The sequence below is a fragment of the Crocodylus siamensis genome, chromosome 2, assembly GCF_052110815.1.
Source record: "Crocodylus siamensis isolate JL-2025a chromosome 2, ASM5211081v1, whole genome shotgun sequence".
NCBI lineage: Eukaryota > Metazoa > Chordata > Crocodylia > Crocodylidae > Crocodylus > Crocodylus siamensis.
In genome coordinates this window covers 8,358,715-8,378,989 of record NC_143396.1, presented here as the reverse complement: position 1 = coordinate 8,378,989, position 20,275 = coordinate 8,358,715, and the positions used below count along the sequence as shown (strand labels likewise).

At 52.5% G+C, this 20,275-nt stretch overlaps 1 protein-coding gene across 2 annotated transcripts in view; it reads right to left on the bottom strand.

The window, feature by feature from the left end:
* Positions 1-2,050: 2,050 nt before the first annotated feature.
* The window catches only part of FBXO41 (F-box protein 41), a 59,345-nt gene continuing 41,120 nt past the window's right edge, over positions 2,051-20,275 (bottom strand). The window contains exons 12-14 of one of the 2 annotated variants that reach the window (XR_016440640.1): positions 19,794-19,909; positions 14,201-17,056; positions 2,051-5,648 (exon numbers count right to left, since the gene is read on the bottom strand). Coding sequence is in view for 1 of the 2 variants with exons in the window: in XM_090035116.1 (XP_089891242.1) it covers positions 16,994-17,056; positions 19,794-19,909 (179 nt within the window). In the remaining variant the exon portion in view is untranslated. Of the gene's footprint in view, positions 17,057-19,793; positions 19,910-20,275 lie in introns of both variants that reach the window. The other variant, XM_090035116.1, reaches the window with a different exon arrangement.

Here is a 20,275-nt window from a genome sequence, read left to right as displayed (position 1 = left end):
CAGGTTAGGCAGCAAGGGAAAGGCACCTCTGTGAACTGGACTGTTTTCATTTGGGGTTTGCTCGTATTTCTGTTTCTATTTCGGGTGAGGTCTCTTGTGGGTCTTGTGAGACTTACTAAGGGTGCAAGCCCTGATACAACCTGTAGCAATAGCTGTTATAATATAGAGACGCTCCCTAAGATGACTACAGATAGGAAATTGGGAGATAGCCCCTGAGCCAGGTCAGTCAGTGTGAGACAGACAAAGGGTCTGAAGAGGCTTGCCCACTGCTCCATAAACAAGACTTGTTTTTTAGTTCTTCTCATTCACGGATGCCTGTGTTTACTGAACCCAGCGATCGCTGCACAACACAACCCAGCCCTGGAGAGGGAGGTGGGGGGATTATTCTGAGTAGGCCGAGAGGGGAGGCTAGAAGGGTGGTAGTGGTGGGGTGGGTGCCCCCACTTGCAGTATATTGCATCTGCCTGATCCATGGATCTCGTAGGGCCTTGCAGGACCGAGTCATGATAGAGGACTTGGAGCAAGCTGGGGAAAGCGGATGATGCTGACGGACTGATGGTAGCAGTAGACTGGAGGAACCGGCTAGCGGTGCTCGGCGTGGTTTAGTGCACTGCGATCTTGGCTGTAACATACCTGAGACGTCTCAGCAATGAGCACTGCAGGAGAGGCACCAGAGTCCTAGCCTGGCAGAAGCGAGGTCTGACTCACAGCGGATAGCAACAGAGGTGTGGCAGGAAAGATCAGGGAGCTCCCCGGGACAGACCGCATGAGAAAGCAGACTAGGACTGAACGCCAGACCAGTTATACCCACCTACAACCTACCCCTACCTCCTTCAGCCATGCTCCAAGGCCACTCCATGCTCCTCTCCAGCAGCTGCTCTGTTGGGGACCGAGGGTCGGGTGCACTCAAACAGGTCCCGGCTGGAAGAGGTTGGCATAGCCGTGCAGACAAGCCTTGAAGGAGCTTGGCTTGGAGAACTGAGCAAAGCAAAGAGCTCTGTCAGACAAAGTGTTTGCACAGGATCCGACGGGCCTAAATTGGCCATGAGCAACCCTAAGCTGGACGCTAGCAGGGAGCTTCTAACCACGGGGGCAGCAAGGCTGTAGCCTAGGAGCGAGGGGAGCTAGTTGTAGGCATGGATTATGAAAGGCATGCCATCATAGCAAGCAACTGGGTTCGAAGACCCAGGAGGGCCTTTCCTGCCCTTTGCTTTTTCTACAGAGTCCATCCCACCCGACACGTCGTTTCTGCTATGTGACCCCATTTGAAGTGCTACTTAAATTGAGGGACCGAGGCCTGTCAAACCCAGGGGCTACTGCCACTTGGCTTCCCACGCCTCCATCCCCCTAAGGGCACCGTGGCCCGCACAGACGAGGCCTCCACTGGTCGTGAGCTCCGCACAGCCCAGCTGGAGGGCTATGAATCAGGGGCTGGGCTGGGTGCAGGCGGAGGGGGCACAAAACAAATGGGTTTTGTGCTTTAGAGAAATGATTATAGTATATATATCCATTTATGGGGGAAGCTGTTCTCTCACAGCAGCTTCAGTATGGGCTGAAGGGGCCTTGCCGAAGCCTAGATCCCCCAGGTACGTAGATGCCTTGCTCCAGACCTTTGCCTCGCGGAGGATGCTTCGTAACGCAGGGCTGGGACCAGCCGAGGGCCTGATGCTATGGTAGAGGTTGTTATTTGAGGTGTCTTGCCGACTTAAAACCTAACCCCTTCCTCTGCCCATTTCTAATTGGCAGGGTAGCCTATGGGGTGTGTTACCAGTCCCCCTGCTACACCCAGTCCCCTGGGAAATGGGCCCATTAGAGACCTCGGCTACCAAGTTGTAGCTCTGGAAGTACCTGGTTCATTGTCCAGGGCCCAGAGCAAGACGGCAGCCAACACGCTTCTGCGCTCTGCCCTGGAGGTGTCTGAGCTCCTGCAACGGGCAAAGGCACGGATCTTTTGCAGTGGCTTGTGGGCTGAGAGCTGCCATATAAATTAGCCAACCTTGCGGGGCCCTCGCCAGCTAAAAAAAAAACCTAGCAGAGAAGGAAGCCGCGGATCAATGTCAAGAATCTTTATTCAACACCGAATCATAAAATAGCTCTTTTCCACACGTTTTTATTCTTAAATACACGTTGTTTACATTCGGCAAAGTTTTCAAAGCAACAACATCAAAGTGCATCTACAGGTGATAGTACTGACCAAAGTGCTAAAAATGAAGGTGTCCGGCGGTGCCGAGACCGGGGCCGGGCGAACAGAAAGACGGTATGCTCTCAGCAGGCCGAAACGCAATCTCCCATGCCCCGGCTCGGAGCTGGGGGAAGAAAACCCAAGACCTCCTGGACGTGTGCTCTGGGTGGGTTTCTCTTCGGACCCCTCCTTGCCTTCCCGAATCTCTTCTCTCCAACCCCGTGGCTCTCCAGCCTTGACCTTCCTAACAGAGGTCCTGTCACGGACCTAACCCTGTACTCCAAACCCTGCTCGTTCTCCGAAACGCTTCGCGGGAAGACAGGGACCAGACCCAGGGCTCAGCGAGTCCCCAGCCACGTCCAGGAGCAGCTGCTGCAGAGGAACAGGCAGATATGGGCAGACCTGCCCGCAAGAAAGTCCCTCCCTGTCCCCTGAAGACGTCTGCAAAGCATGAAAGGACGACAGCGGGGAACTGCACAGCAGTCGCTCCTAAACCGATTCGCTCCGGTCCCTCTCCTCCCTCCCCCACCCATGTGCTCGCCGATTTGTGTCTTTTTGGGGGGATCCATTTCAAGACATGAGGAAGGGACATTTGGTTCTCCAAACACTGGCACGTCTCCGCTACAGACTAAAATATACATATATTTATATAGTTAAAAAAATAGCTTAAAAGTCGAACTTCTACCATTTGGGGAGGGGGCACGGGAACATACAGGACATCGTTTAAATCATTTACAAGGATTGATTGATTGAGGAAACACTGGAAGGAATTAAGTGCTTTAGAGAAACGATTATAGTATATATATCCATTTATGGGGGAAGCTGTTCTCTCACAGCAGCACCCCCCACTCTTAGATACGGCATCACTTTTAGGTTAGGGCTGGGTAAACCATTTGCTGATGGACATACCAGTGTCTCTGCCCAACTGGACGTGGATGTTAAAACTCCCATGCTACTAAGTGCTTGGTTTCTGGATTGGGTCAAACAGCTCTGTCCATTTTCCAATCAAACTGGCTTGGCTGAACAGTGGTTCCCAACTTGTCAGATACGGGGAAGGGGCACGAGGCCCAAACCCTCAGCGTCTGCTGCGAAACAGTCTTCGCTTGAGTCTGGGTCTTGGTCAAAGCCTTGGCCATGACCTCTCCTCAGCTGATGAACCCACGAGGTCCCTTCCAGCCCTCATGTCTAAAGTCTATCGTAGCTCTAGGAAATGCTGGATCCAGATGTGAAGCCTTATAACAGGTCACGCCAAACCCCGGGACCCAAATACTCTTGAAACTCCGAGGAAACCTAGACTTGGCTTCCCAGCGTCCAGCCTGTGCCCCCTTTATCTTATCCCAATGCCTGTCTTTTCAGTCCTTTGCAGTGTTTTCCTCCTGGGCCAATGCCTTTGCAGCATTTCCAAAAGGACTGGCACAAACATGGTGGGAACTGGGGATTGCGGGGCTTGTTCAAGATGATTAAAGGGTGGGAAGGAGCTCAGGCAGCTTCAGCCCTCCCTGCTGCAAATGGTTCACCCAGCCCCAGGCACGGGCCACGTCTGTAGTCGTCGCTGTCTGGGTCAGAGCCCGGGGGGTGACACAGGTGGCTGGGCTGGGGTTTGTGAAGGCTTTTTCCCCTCTTCCTCAGCTGAGGGCCCGTTCCCACATCCCAACCCCCCCAGGGAAAACCAAAGGGCGCTGTCTGTGCAGCACAAGTTCAAGCTTTCCCTTTCAGGCTAGGGGTAGACATTACACATAAACCAGTTTAAGTGATCAGAAACTGGTTTAAACCTGTAACAGAACAGAAGTTCAGTGCACCTAAACCAGTTTAAAAAATGGCTGAAACCGCTTTAAGATAAACCTGGTTGAATGGAGTATCAGACTTAATTGATTTGGGTCCAACGGGTTTATGCCATGTCTGTCCCAGACCCCTTTCGCCTCCTGGCCGCTGCATTTCATGAACATTTTGATTCAGCTCAGCACGGTTATAGCTCTCTGACTGACCCGGGACAGCAATGGGGGCTGGGTGAATCACTGGTATTTTCAGTTCACTATCCCAATTAGAAAAAAAAAAAATCTAAAAAGCATTCATTTGGAGTTAACCTGAAACCAGCTCTTCCTGGTTTCCTCACCCAAGTCAAACTGAAATTATTCAGAGTTGACTAAGACACTGCGTTCGATCTGAAATGACATTTCAAATTAAACAGAGGAAAATGTAAATACAACCCTCCTCCCCAAAACCCCCCATTTCATTTTGAAAAGGCCAACACTGCGCTCTCCCCCCCACCCCATGTTGGTTTTTGGCTACTAGGATTCAAAAGATTTGGCACATATTGGTAGTGAGGTTTGGTCAACCCAAATCTGCTTTTTCTCTCAAAATGCTCTGCCCAGTGGTAGCAGCCTGCCCGCTGCTCCAGGTTTCCTGCCCTCTGCGACAACAGCTTCAACCTGGCAGAGTCAGGACAACGCCCATCTACTTTCACCCATCGGGACAGTGGTTTTTGCAGCTAAACCAGTTCATAGATGTCTCTGCAGGAACCCAGAGCTGCAACACATTGCAGCTGAGCCCTCTATACTGCTCCATCTGAATTAGAGATGTGGAGAGAGTGGGGCTAGACCCAGAGCAGAGACGGGGTGGATTAGGCCTGCTCCAGCGTTGGGCTCTGTCTGCCCTGTGCCACCTTTGCTGATGCAGACATGTCTTGCGTGGTTCCCTCCAGGCAAGGCAAAGCGGCTGGGCGTCACGAAGCCAGCCTTACATCTCCCACCCACCTGCATTCCCCTGCAAGGCTGCACCTGATTGTGCAGCACACCTGGGCCAAATCTGCTGCCCCTTGCCAGGCTGAAATGGGCTTGTGTCTTTTTAATACCTCCTCATGACTCCCAGACCCTGCAGGCAGCTGAAAACAGGCTGCTGCCCCATGTCCTCCACCAACCCATCAGAAATCCCCCCTGGGGATCGCTGTGCTTGACGTACGCGCCTTTGCAAGATGCCTGGCTAGGCAGAGCAGCCTTAGAGAAGGAGATGCCCTGTGCTTAGAGGTGGCTCAGCGACCTGCCGCCTTACACCATCGCGGCGGCGTCTCCTCAAAGGAGGGAATGAAAGCCGAGCAGCCTTTGCAAAAGTATATACGAACCCGAGCTTTCTTCATGAAGCCCCAGCACAGGAGACGCCTGCCTGTCTCGGGGATGGTCCCATCCGCCGTACCCAGGCTGGTGCACGGAGGAGGTCCCCAAGATCCCCTCGCCTGGTGGCGATGGTGAGACCCGGGTGACCCTTTCAAGGGGGGATCATACAAAAGCAGGTGGGTTCATCAGGACCTTGCCTCACACTGACCCAGCATTTTATTCAAACGGGAAACTGGGGACAAAGCGGACATCAAAAATGAGTCCAAGAGATTGTTTTTTGTGGAGATCTCGACCAGATGATTGTTCACACAGATTAGCTCCTCTCAGGCTCATGGTGTAAACAGATCGCACGCCACCTTGCAGAGATTTATGAGCGATAAATAAATAAATACATACATACATAAATAATACAACATACCCCTGTATAAATTAAAAAAACCAAACCCCATGCTGCACCATCCAGGGTGCTTTGTCCATGTCATGTCTATGTTGGCTTGAAAAATCAAATAAAGCAATTAAAAAAAAAAAAGTCTTATAAAATCTTTTATAAACTTTGATCAAACCTATCAAGAAACCTCTTTATAAATTTCCTTTTTTGCACCGTTTCCATGGGATTCAAATAATCTATTTACAAACAGGCCGGGCTTATATGGCAGAAAGTGCCTGAGATCATGATCTGCAAGAAAGTTTTGAGGCTCTTCTGCTTGGTTTGTCTCCTTAGGGTTAAAAAAACCCAACCAGACCCAGCTTAGTCTATCACCATGTGGTTCACAAACCCCGGCACCATGCTGCCAAATTTCAATGGCGAACGTGGTGCAAAGGGGCATTCACAGCAAAAAATAATACGACAGATCCCGTTATACCTTGTACCGCTCCTACCCTGCACTGGGGATAAATAGGCAGGCAGCTTTATGGAACCGGACTGCTGAAATAAAAACCTTCACACCAAATACTGGTACATGTTTCCACCCCTGCCCATCAAAGCCAAGCAGGCACACAAGGTGTAGGCAGGCAGCGGGTCTCACCGGCTATTCTCTCGTGAAGGTTTGCACCTGTGTCAGAGGCAGAAAGACCCAGGCAGTGGAGAGAGAAGGCAAAGACAAGTACTGGGATTTCAGCCCCAAGACAAAGTCTTTGGGCCGAGTGCTGGCTAGAAAGGGCCTGGACACAGAGCTGAGTGTGCGATGCGGGAAACGGGACTTTGTGCTTTGTAAGTGAACAGGAGTGCATCCGCGCTGCCTGGCTCCAGCGTCAGCTGGAACAAAGTCCCCAGCTTTGGACAACTGCTTGGGTCAAATAAACACTACGAGAGATCTGCATCCAAACCAACCGAACAGGCGTCCTGCTCAGCTTCCTCTAACCCTGTCCTAACTCTGCCGTGTTAGCACAATGCAGAGGCCCTGTAAACTCCTTGCAACAGCTGCGACCTCTACCCTGGGGTTGGCAGGACTCTATACAGCAGAGAAACTCAAGCAAAGGAGGCCCTGAATCATAAACTCATAGACCAGGCAGGTTGGAAGGGAGCTCAGGAGGTCACATCTAGTCCAAGCAGGACCAGTCCCAACTACAGCATCCCAGACAAGGCTTTGTCCAGCCGGGTCTCAAGGGAAACCAGAGGGAGAAAGTGAGGGGGAGCTTGTCCATGAGCAAGGGAGTTTGGACACTAAACACAGGGCGTGGGTAGCATCTCACACCACTCCTACAGCGGCTCCTTGTTGGAGCAGAAACCTGAACGCAGCCGCGTGGGGCGACGCCAGCCACGAACGGGGCGGGAAAGGAGCCGTGCCGTTTTACCATCCAAGCCAAAGGGCAGGCGGCAAGCGGGTGGGCCGCCCAGACGCTCAAAGCCGAGGCAGGTCGAAGCAACGGGGGAGCCTTGCTGCTACCAAAGCAAAACCCGGATGGTTCGCAACCTGCTCGGACCGCGGCAGGTGGCCAGCGAAGGACGAGGCATCCAGCTGGTTGTTCCCCGCTCAGCGGGAGCACCTCCGCAGTCCCGTGCAACTCGTTCCACCGCGCGCAGAGATGGAAGAGGGGAAGTCTCTAGTGTTTCACCTCTGTCAGCTACGTGCCCGCCTAGCCCAACTCCTTTGCCAACAGCCTTGGAGAGGACGGAGTTGCACATGCAAGCTTGTGATAAAGGCTTTGTTAGCAACCTGGGTGCTGCTTGATTGCCGTCTGGGGGACAAGAAGCAGAATCCGATCACCCCAAAGATGCGGGACAGGGACCGGCCTCAATAACCTCAAGGATCGGTCCTTGCTCTGCCGTTCTGCTGCCCCCATCACGCCACGATGGGAGGCAAGTTTGCAAGCCATAACCTGCTCACACCCAGAGCCTGCAAACTCTACTCTTCTTGAGGCCTCTTGTGTTTCCAGGGTCTGACGAAACGTTACAGACCCCGGGCCAAATCTGGACCTGGGGCAATCTAACCAGCTTCAGTGGAGTTGGCGATATCCTGCCTGAATTTGTCCTGCAGGGTTCAGTTCAGACCCAAAAGACAGCGCCCCTTGGTCAGGCAAAAGAAGTCATCCGACCGTCACAGGAAAATGCGGGGTTGATGCCTTCTCCCACTTCACCCAGAGCCTTTCCCCTGCAGCAGAACAATTTGGTGTCCAGGCTACACTAAAAGGAGTGCTCTCACTGGCACCGAACACATCAAAAACGTTTCAATAGCAGATTCTGCTTACATTTAGCACATGGCCTTGGACGAAAAACCCCAGCTGTCAGGCCCGGCCTCAAAAAACACCAACCCCGGGAAAAGAAATTCATGGGGCAGGGGTGGGTCCAACCCAGCAGCTGGGCAACGGTTAGCTGCAAACTCCTCTCTCCATGGCAAGAGCATTATTGTAGATTTTCGGAAAGCAAAGACCAAGGAAAGCAGAAGCAAACAGAAGAAACCAGAGAGATGGTCTGCAGACAAAACCTCTCCGGTCTCAGAGGTCGAGCAGCTGTTATTGCGTGTGCATCAGCTGATGTCTCTATCCAAATCCCTCTGCTTCCAGCTTTGGAAGGAGCTCTGCAATCAAACCCAGGTGCATGTCAGGCAAAGGCACCCACCCACTACAACGACCCCCGTGGGATATCACAAAGGGCTCGCTCTCTTCTTAAGGGCTGGTGTTTTGATGGTGGCTTCCAATGCACCCGGTGCAGCCGTATCCTCCCTTGCACTATGGCAGCTCTGTCACGAGTAGGATGTCATGAGAAACCCAGCAGCTTCACCACAGTCCATATAGTTCCTCCCAGGACAATGCCAGGCTAAGGGCTTGCTTCTCAGCCCATGGAAATCAAGGCCAGTCCTCCCACTGACCGCACTGGGCATTGGCCATGGCCCTCGTTGGTCAGTAAGAAAGGTCACTACAGTCCAGTGCATGGACTGTTTGGCACGCCGCTCTCCCAGCCCATCCCTACAGACACCTCACAGGCTCTCCAGGAAAGAGGTGGCCCGGGGTGGGGTGACCTGGATGAAAAGCACCCTGTGATGGCCTATGCACTGTTTAAGCTCTGGGCAGGCCCTTGCTTGCTAAAGCTTATCATTTGGCACTCTGCAGAGACGCTGCCTTCACCTGAAAAGGATAAATAAAAAAATAAAGCGTCTCCAGGGCCATGCCCTGCACCACTAAAACTTTATTCACTGCACTGCAATGCAGCAGCATCCAGCAAATGTGGCACTACCACGCTGGACACCGACACAGTGCAGCACTGCATCCAGTGCACCCACAGTGCTAACAAGGTTGGGACCTCAACGCAACCCAATTTCTTCCTAGTTTTGGCATGAACTTCATTTACTGGCCACAGGATTCACCTTCCTGTGTGACAGGCACTAACTTCTCTTTGAAACATATTCTAGGTCTCCAATAGCAAATACAAGCCACCAAATACAAGCCACGATTCAGCAAATACAAGCCCAATGAATATGCGATTAAACCCAGCATCCTTCTGGATAACCATTTTCCTTGCTGTTGTGCAGTTTTAATGAATGCTTCCCAGAATGGCACCGGTGCGCTGAGCTTTTGATAACGGGGCCTCCACATGGGATGCATTTCTTGCTCAAGAGTGAAGTGAGCATCACTTCAAGCCAGGCGCTAGTCTGTGATTCTGATACGATGCCATATTAAAGGCAGGCTGGTGTACTAGGGTATACTCCATGCTGCCCATTAGATGCCAGGCTGATACGATGCCACCACTCATCTCAGGCCTGTTGCTGTGCTCCACACATGGAGAGGGCAGAAGAGACCGTGGCATGGTCCTCTCTGACCTCTGCATGGCAGCAGATGCAGAACGCCAGCCTGTGTCTCCTTTGCTGAGCTCAGTAATGTGGTTTTTTTCCAGTTTTGCTTTTAAGACTTTGGGACATGGAGAAACCCATCACCTTTACTGGTGCTTTGTGCTCCCGGCTAATCACCCTCCCCAGGGAAAAAAAAGCATTCACCTTCATTCGAACTGCGAGTCGCCTGGATTTGATTCCCACCCGTTGGAGCTCATTATTACCCAACTCTGCTCCAGTAAAGAGTGCACCGTGTGCACCTGACTTTCTGCACCCCCTGGGTTTGCAGGCTGCTGTACGCTGTAAGCCTTCCATGCCTGGGAAGATTATTTGCGGATCCAGAAGGATACAGGATTGCTTCCCTAGTGCGTCAAGGCAATGAGGGGCTGCGCCCGGTGATCGTTCAGTACAGAGCTGGGCACGCGTGCGTCTCTGGTGAACGGCACTGCACGCAATGGGGAAGGCAGGGCCAGGGCCTGGCAGCAGGGCTGGGAATTGTTGAACCTTTAGGAAAGGGAGATGGCTGGGGCTGTGGGAGCAGGCAAGGGAGGGCTTCTAGCTGGAAGGGTGGGGTGGGAAGATTAGGGCTTGCATAGCTACATAGCACTTATCATCTATTGGGCTCCAAGCACAACTACCCCTATTTACACATAGGGGCACAGATAAGTGAAGTGACTTGCCTGAAGTGACACAGCGAGGCAATGGCAGGGCAAGGTTGCTTGGTATTGTCTCATTCCCAACCCTGTATTTCCCAAGGGATCGTGTTATTTCCCTAATCACACAGGCGAGCTGCTTGGACACACTACAGTGACCCTGGGGTCACCTGCCTTTACACTGGGGTAAGCAAGGAACAAACCTAAGCCGTGTCACCAGTGTAACCAACTGGGATTCAGTGTCAAGGGAAGCCCAGGAAACACTGGGGATAAAATTACACCGGTGTAAGTGTCGTGTGTCAGCTTTTATTCCCGGGGCAGCTGTTTGCTCTCGGCCAGGAGGCTGTGACGGACTCTCCTGCCTCCTGGTGTTGAAGTGGTTTAATGGGGTATAGGTTGTGTTGGTCTAAGGACACGGGCAGACAAGTTTCTTTGGGTAAATGTAATATCTTTTATTAGACCAACTCCAATAGTTGGAAAAAATTCTTCTTTGCAAGCTTGCAAATTCTTTTTTGCAAGCTTGCAAAGCATTTTCCCAACTATTGGAGTTGGTCTAATAAAAGATATCAGATCTTTGCAAAGAACCAGGTCTGCCGAAGTGGTTTACAAGCACCTCCTCGTCTGCCTACCCTGGCCCCTGGGGGCATTCACACCAGCGTACAAACCTGGTGGGCCTGGCACTGCAGAGAGCTGCCCTTGCTCTCCCACCAGACCCCACAGCAGCTGGGTTAAAAAGGCCCAAAAGCAGCCACAGTCCTGAACCCTTTTTATTTGTCCAATGAAGCGCTTGGCCAATGAAGACCAGGCTTCCCTTGGCAGGAGATGCCCTCTGCTTCCCTAGCGTGGGCAGGATGAAGGCTCAGGAATGATTTGCTCTCCAGGGATTTAAAGCCACCGTGCATCTCCAGCGTCTGCAACCCTCCCTCCCCACCGTCTCACCCAGAAAGACGGTCTATGGAAGAGATGCCACCGCTGCTCCTCCATCTCCATGCAGAGAGCAGCTCCCACCGGAGCCCCATTTCCATGGCTGTTTCTGCTGACCCCGTGGTGCTGGGTGCCTGATTTCATGGCAGGGGCAGGCGCCCTCACTCCCCACTTCTTGCATCTGGGCAGGGGATTGGACTGGATGACTCTCCAGGTCCCTTCCAGCCCTGGGATTGCATGGGACCCAGGCTGCACTGACACATGCTTGGAGAACTAATGCTAGCACAGCTCAGAGCTTGTCACTCTCTTAAACCCAAGTGCAAGTTGCTGGGCCAGCAAACAGCCCAACAACAGCCTGCGTGAGAATCGGCAGGCAGGTGCTTATTGCTGCCTCATAGCGACGAGCTGCCTACCACCCCTCAATAGGGAGAAATCCCATACTTCATGGATATAACGTGCACTCCCCCTCCCCCAAAACCAGCTGCTGGAAATTGCAGTGCACATTATATGCGAGAAATAAGGGATGAGTAGTTTCTGCTGGGCAAACGTGACAGTCAAATCTGTATGTGACTCAGAAAGCAGAACGATGTGCGGGGAGCCTTGCTCCTGAGCTGCCGCTACTCGGTTATTACTACACGGTCTTTTTTCCCCCTTCCAAAACAAGGTGCCTCTCTGATTCCACGGCATGTTGCATGCAAAAAATACAGCAATCTGATCATTGCTTTGGCACGGCAGCAGTGTGCCATGCCCAAGAATATCCCTACAGTCAAATCCAGGTGCACTATAGCATGGGAATACACAGGAGTCCATGCAACTATATATAGGGACAAGCATACCTATGCACCAGGGTGTACCTACTTAGCTTTAATCTTGCTAGCTGGGCTAACAGTATCAGTGCTGATACACCAAGGATGTCAGAAGGGGCTGGCAGCCTGAATGCATGCCCAGCACCCCTCGGAGCTGGCACTGCTGGGCCCTCACTGCAGCCCAGCTAAGCCTGCCTGGGCTGAAACAACACCCTCGCTTGGCTGCGGAGACCAACTCTACCCCTGCTTGGGTCCCGTTTCCAGGGGAAAAGGCACGAGCCTCTCTGGCCTGAAGAGCAGGGACCTCGGATCCGTGGCGGGGAATAAAAAACGTAGTTAACAAAGGCATAGATGAGCATCTCGGCCAATGCAGCACCTCTAGGAAGATGAGGAGTATGCTGTGACCTTCCTCCACCCTGTGGAGGTTGCCAGACCTGGGCAGTGCCAGGTCCAGCCTGCCAAGCCCTCCACACTGAAGCCCATGCTGAATGTTTCAGCATGGGGAAGGACTTCCCAGACTTATCCAATACTAGACCATTGCAGATGCCATGCGGGTCCCACGGAAGAGGCTGGTTTACTTCTTGATGCAGCTCTTTGCCAGTAAAATCCTCTAAGCGCAGCCACCCAATGCTCAGCATTGCAGACTGTGGTATAGACAGTGCTGGGATATATTTAGCACATAATCCTGTCCATCGCATGAGTGCGAGAGAAAATCAAAGGCAAAGAAAAACACATTCCTCAGCTAAGAGGATCCTCTAGTTAACCTTAGAGCTGTTTGGCACTTTCCTTGTCAGAAGCTGCTATTCTGCACAGACTTAAAATCATAGTATTAAAGAATCACAGACCAGGAGGGCTGGAAGGGACCTCAGGAGGTCACATCTAGTCCAACCCCCCACTCCAAGCAGGACCAGCCCCAACTACATCATCCCAGCCAAGGCTTTGTCTTAAACACCTCCAAGGATGGAGACTGCACCACCTCTCCGGGTAGCCTGTTCCAGTGCTTCACCATCCTCCTCGGGAGAAAGTTTTTCCTAATATCCAACCTCAACTTCCCTTGCTGTAGCCCGAGCCCATTGCTCCTTGTCCTGTCACCTGTCCCCACTGAGACCAGCCCAGCTCCAGCCTCTGTGCAGCCCCCCGGCAGGGAGGTGAAGGCTGCTATTCAATCCCCCTCGGCCTTCTCTTCTGCAAACTTCACCCCCTGAGGGTGTGTATAAGACTCTACAGGATGGGGCCAAACTCCAGCGTTAGCGCCCACGGGAGAATATTTTTGGCTGTTCCAGGGTGCAGCTAGCTGAGGCTGAAGCCACGTTGCTTTCTTCCCTACACAAATCTGAAGCGTGAGGATTGATAACACACAGGCACAGGCCCAAACTCAGCATTTCGCTTCCAAACTGGGATCCCAACATCAGCCGGGGCCCCTCCCTAACAGTGAAAGTGCAGCGCCTTGCGTGGCCGCGCTCCCATCCCCTCCGGACTCCATCTCAACTGCCCGCATCCTGCAGCAGTGAGTTCCCCACATTAACCAAACCAGTCATCTACCAAAAAGAGGTGCTGAATGGACCTGAACCATGCAGCCCAGCATCCGACGGCGAGCCACGCTTACTGCACGGGAGCAGGGCTTGCCATCACCCAAGCTCAGCCTTCAACCTACTGGGAAGCTCGTGGCTCGTAGCCCAGAAGATGGGCTCGTTTTGCCCAGGAAAGCAAACATCTGAGGCAAGACTTGAGCTCCGAGCATGGTGTGTTTCGTGGCTGGGGAACACGGCGCACTGAATGAATGCCGGGCTACCACGAATGACCAAACCCCAGCAGGAGGAGAGGCAGTGTGTCACGCACGCACGCACACGAAACTGCACACCCGCAGCTCCAGGACCGCGATTCACAAGCAGACAGTTCTAGCAACAAGAGTCCGACCTTTCTCACAAATAAATAACGTCTGAAAAGGCTGTCCAGCTCCTTCGTTGTCCCTCCCATCCCCAACGACTCCCCCCTGAACCGGGAAACAATCTCACCGAAGAAAATACCTAACACACGACTGATGTCGGATGAGCGGGTTTCCCCTGAAAATGACTTTAAATACTATGGCCGAAGGGGGGGGAAATAACTGTGCTAGCAGCAAACCGGGAACAGACACGTTCAGTCTTCAGACATTAAACTCCAATACAACAGTCCTTAAGCATAGTGTATAAACATGCGGAGTATATATATTTTTCTTTAAAATCTTTTTTTTGTCTTCTTTATAGAAATAAATACTTACTTTGTTTCTTTTAAGGTCATTTCATAGTCTCTGTGCAGTGTCAAAAGGTGACCTCTCAGAGTACCGTATTTGTCGCCAAGGGACTGTCTGGTTTTCAAAGGTAGCAAAAAGTGACATTTGGGGGGCTGTGCTGTTTTCTTCTTCCTTATATTGTAGCTTTTCTTTCTTTTTTTTGCATTGTTGCTGGTTGTGGCATCTTGCATCTGCAAGACAATCCTCGCTTCTTGCCCCATGTCCCTTCCCAACCACAGGCTGCGGTCGAATTGGAGCAGCTCAACATGGCCCACGCTGTCTTGCCTAGGGAGGTGTGGTCCACATGGACTACAAATCCCAGCATGCCACAGCTCCAACTTTATGCCCCTGCAAAGGGCAAGGGAGAGCACTACGTGCTGGGACTTGTAGTGCTGGGACCTGCCAAGTCTCTAGTTTCTATCGCTCCATTTTATGCAGTGAAGAACAACCTCCATATGGAGGAGACCGGAAAATCTGGCTGTCCCTGATCTAGGATAACGCGTTACAAAACCAGCCCCCCAGCAAGAACGGCTCCTCGTCCCAGCTTTCGGAGACAGGGCAGGCAAGCATCTGTTGAGATTGGTCCATGTACACCTAACCCTGCCTCAGATCCAGGGGCTGGAGAAGGTCCCTTCCAGCCACACACTGCTACAATTTAATTAGCCTCTGAAAAGCAGACCCAGATTTCAAAACACCCAACATTAGGGGGTGACTGGGTCTGGGTTTGGTGCATTTGCAATTGCTAGGGAAGGAACTGGCTTTGCAATCTGAATGACAAAGTGCTAGCGGCTTGCACTGGGGCTGGGAGGAATCTGGTTTGGTTTCTGATTAGATCCTAGATGAGCGGCTCCCCGCTTCTCTTGCAAATCCTCCAGCCTGGTGGGTCTCTGGGGTGGAGACCTCTTCGTGACATCGGTGCGGACAAAGTTGCCATGCATTGCCTATTGCACGGGGCCGGCCTCATCTGACCTCCTCTTGTAGACAGGAACCGGACAAAGGCACCTCTGGGGTCCCCCACCCCTGTTTCACATGGGTCCCTGGCAGCAAGGTAGATGGAGAAGATAGTTAAGAGATTTCCGATGTCTGGAAAGGCCTCTGCAGCCTCCTTGCCCTGAGAAAGACCCAGCTTCCAGCAGCGCCAGACGCCATCACCGGGGATATCCTGCCCGACAGCCTGGAGACCTGAAGAGCTACAACCAAGGCCAGCCGCTGGTTTCTTGGCACCGTCTGCGAGCTCATTTCCCCAGGGTGGTTCATGCCCTACCCCTGGCTGGCTGACAGCTTCTGGATACAGAATGAAATATGAGTCCCCGTTCCCCGTCAACTACCTTCGCTGCTCCCGGAGCAGGCGAGGTGCTTCCACGACTGGTTTCATCGCTCTTTGGGACCACATAGCAGGGTCCTCGATACAGGATCAAGGCTGCAAAGGATTAAGATCAAAGCTCCCCCCCGCACCGATGGCACTGCTCCAGTCAGTACCAACCTTGGCATGGGAACCGGTCGGCATCTTTCCTCTAGAGGCAGAGGATAAATAGAGGTGAAGCTGGCCAGGCTACTCTCAAAAGAGCCCTTTCTTTTGGAAATCCCTGCCACAAGATTAACTATTGCAAAAAAAAAACAGGATTGGCAAAAACGGGGGCCCGTGATGGAAAGAAATAACAGACAGGGGACAGCGATCTCTGTTCTGGGTGGACGGGGGCGTCACAGAGCAGGGTTTTGGCCACGTGGTTCTTGCTTAAAGCTAGTCAGGAAGGGACATGTGATGGATTGGGAGGTGTGATGTTGGCTCCCCTCTAACGCACGGTCCACCTCTCTGTCCCTGCCGGGCAGTTCGGCCCAGAGGGAGCTACCAGATGAAAGACGAGCGCCCTTCCCTGAGGACAGGCCCAGGATGTTTGTGCAAGCAGGAGTCGCTGCAAGGCAAAGGCCCTGGGGTGGGGTGTTTGAAGAGATGGTTTATTGCCTTGGCAGGAAGGGGATTTGGCTTCCTCGCTGGGTGAAGAGGGCACGAGGCCGGGCAGGCGTCTCTGTGCGGAGCCAGCATCCGCTCCGTCAGCTCCCTGCCGCCCACGAAAAGGGATGGTCTCTGTGCTCTGCGGTTGCAGCGGTGCCTGCTGGTCTGGCTTCCAGGGGGCACGTGCCCCACGTTTGGTTTTCCTCCTTGAAATGAAAACGAAGACGGGTAAAACAAACAGCAATGCCAGGCCTTGCTTCCTGCAAGCGGGCAGGAGTCGCCAGAGACGCTCTCGGCCTTAAAAACCATGACGGGACGGTCCCCGGGAATCCACCCGGCCTCCGTTTGCGCAGCCACATGTGCAAGCAAGAATCGCCAGCTCAAGGCCCGGCCTCAAATTAGCCGTTTCCATTTCGCGGGAGAGGAGAGAGATGCTCAGTTGGATGGACGGTCGCAGCCAAGAGCCCGCAGGCCGGGTCCTGGAGCTTCCCGGCTCCCATGAAAACAAAGAAATGGAGTTCAAAGAAAGAAACATCCCCAGAACGAAGATCCTTGGCAGCAGGCTGCCGCGGGGTTTCGAGCCTTGTTCCCTCAGCCAAGTCGGGAGTAGCCCTGTCCAGGAAACCCGTTTTGTAACACCTTCCCGCCTATGCGACACTCTCCGTCCACCCCCGGTGAGGGAGCGCGACGCTGCCAGTCACGAAGGCCCATGAAAGTCTTGCGCGCTGGTTGGCTTCTCCACGGCGCCGGCTCTGGGGACGAACGGCGGACGGACGGTTTGGTCTCACAGCGTTGGAGGAGGAGGCACGTTGTCTCCCCCTGCAAGGCTAGCAGCCTCCTTCCACCTTGATGTGCAAGATCTTGGAGAAGCCAGGTCTTTTCCTCAGGGCCTGGAAGAGAACGGGAGCTCAGTGCACGGCAGACAGGGAGCAAACCGCTGAGCGTGGCTCTGCCCCCATAGCTTGCACAGCTCTGCAGAGGAGGAAGCAGAGGGCTGCTAGTCCCATGTCAAATGGGAGGTCATCCGTCAAGTCTCCCGGCCAGGAAGAGAAGCCCAATCCCCCGACTCCTTAGATGGGCCCCATCCCGCTGAGCCCCACTCCACCCTCCATGAACTGCCACCCATTTCCGAGTCCCCTCCTCATGCTCTTTCAGAAGGAAATTTACTCTCAACAGGAAGAACGTGCATTTAGCCTCTATTTCCCCTCGGCATCTTGAGGGCATCTCAGCTTACACCTGCCCTTCCTGTTGCAATTGCGCCCAAGGCCTTGGGTATCAATGACAGCAGAGGAGCCAGGATTTCCTTTCAGGGATAACCACGTGACTGCATCTCCGCTGACCTCCCCTGTGTGATGTTCGACTCGCTCCTTTACTTGCTAGTATTGCTCTGTATGCTCGAAAGCAACCTCTGGGGCTGATTAGGGACAGGATGAAAACAGAGTCCCTAAGAAGAGTGCGTAGGCAAAGAGAAACCCCAGTAGAGAACAATTTTCCAGTGCTGGGAATGAATTGATTTACACAGCGGAACTTGACTGGGGAGTTAAGAGAGTCCCCGATGGTCCTAGAAAAAAACCTGCACTTCCATAAAAGTCATCCGAGGGAAAATGCAATCGAATGCTGGCGGCTTTGGAGATGAGGGACTCTCGGGCCATGGGCTGCATCTGAATCGCCTTCCCAAAGAGTAGCTGGAGCAGTGGGGGTTACAGAGAAAGGAACTCCGGCCTGCCCTTCTCGCTAGCATTTCCATCTTGGGAGCAGCAAAAGCAAAAGCAAAAGCTGATCACTTTGCTGTCTCAGATGGCACAAAGGAGGCAGAAAAGGCTCCCTGAAAATGTCACCATGTGACCATGTGGCAGTGAGCTCCATGCTGGCTCTGCCCCTGTTCAGCTGGGGGTGTGACTAGTGAGCTGGGCCGAAAAGCAGAGCATGATTTAGGGTACTCTGGGGTGCTGGCCAAGAATATGAAGTGCTCAATGTGGGCTGAAAGTGTTGGCACTGGATTTGTAACCCAGAGAGCTTGTTCTGGGCAGACCCAAACCCTCAGACCGACTATTATTCTTACCTGTTATCACTGTGCATCAATAAAATGTGCCTATTATTGAATGGATAGGTCGCAGAGGGTCTGAGGGTTTGGGTCTACCCAGAACAAGGTATCTGGGTCACAAATCTAGTGCCAACAAAAGCTGCCTTAACTTCTCTCTTTTTGTCCTTGTGCAGGAGCTGAGCACTGAGCAGCATTTGCACCATTTGCTTCCTTGCTGCAACTCCTGTCGCTTGGCCAATTACATTAAGTAAATCTGTTTTATTTCCTGTTTTATTTCCAGCTTGATTTTATTTGGTTCAGATGCATGACCAAACTGTTCCTTCCCTGCATTCAAGATAATGGAAAAACCCAGATAATATTTCTGCTTGGGTTGGGTTTTATAAAGCAGTCCCTGTCCCAGGCCTTTACAAATGCAAATCAAAGCGAATGCTGGGCCTTTGTTCAATGGACTGAATTTGCTGAAGTGTTTGGGAGGGCTGCCCCAAGCAGAACCAGAACGTAAGAGCTGCCGCATCTTGGGTCAGATCATAGGTCCGTCTTGCCTAATATCCTATGTCACATAGTGGCAGAGGGCGAATGCTGAAGGGGAGAGTGGACTGGGTTTTTACCCCATTCCTCTCTCACTTGCACAGCGCTCAAGGCAGGGCTGCACCATGGGTTAATAAAGTGGCATCACACTACTTTCAGTTTTGTTCACAAGTCCCTTCCTAGTAATCCCTATCATTTTGGTTTTGTCCTCTGGATGGCTGCTAGGCACCCAGCTGATGTTTTTAGTGAACAGTCCACAACGATGCCCAGACCTCTTTCCTGTGTGGAAATAGCTTATGTAGAACCCAACCAATTCTGCAAAGTGTGAAAAAGCAGGCGCTGGGCCTCAAAAGAACAAACGAGATTGAGTGAAAAATTGTAAGATTAAATAAACCGCCCTCCAAAAACAAAACCAGGGGTTGTTATTCTTGGACTTATGATTTCTGAGCCACTGGGGCATGCTCAGGTCCTAATTCTTTCTTTTCCGCAGCCACGAGGGCTAGAAATGCACTTTAAGGAAAACAAACAGAAAAACCCTAATTGAGATTCATATGCTCCCTGGCTTCCAGGAGCTGGGGCTTTAAGTGAGACACCAGCTCTCATGAGGCATGCGAGTGTTGGCAATCCTGCATAACTGAAGCTAAGCAATAAGGAATAGGATAAATAGGCTGCAAATTTTCTGCAATAGGAAATAGGACAAATATTCTGCACCAAGGAATAGGACAAATATTGCATCCCTGCAAGTGAGGCTCTCCAGGTGTTTTAGGACATTCAAGAACTAAAGCTTCCCCTGGATGCAGCTGGGAGAGAGCTACATCCCTTTCCAGGAATGGGAAACTAAGGCCCAGAAGGAGATACTGGTTCTGCTGAGGGGTCGGTCTAAAATGGGATCCCCACTCCCACCCACCCCATTTCTGTTCAGGTTTGGAGGCCACCTTCTCTGCCGTGCCTCTGAGAAGCTCATTCATTTCCTCCAGGGACCCAATGTCCCCAGGCCTGTGACTCACCCTAGAGCTCCACAAGGACCCAAGGGACCTGCACCTGCCTCCGTTTACCTGGAGCTTGTTCACCATCTCCTCAAACATCTTCCTGGCTTCAGGGCTGTTTGGCTCCTTGAAGTAATCCATGATGCCCACCTGCACCACGATGGACTTCAGGTTCCGGCAGACACCTTGGGCGACAGAGAAACAGACTGGGAACAGTCACCGGGCACGGGGGTAGCTGCTGGATTTGGGGTTGGGTGATCAAAAGGGCACAAACCCTATTCAGAATCAGTGGCATGTGGGCTCTGAGCTAATCCAGGTGCCTTTCAACCCCTCCTGCCTCAGGGTGACCTACCTGTCCTCCCTCTGGGCATTCACCTGGAGCACTGGCCTGAAGAATTGTCTCCCACTGTCCCATCCTGTTTCCAGTGCCTGTGGCATTAGTGCTCCTGTTCCTTCCCCTAGCAGACTGTGAGGAAAGGTTTCTGGAGAGCCCATGCACAATTTCATGCCACCTCCAATGTACCCCCAATCTACTGAGCTGGCAAAGGCTG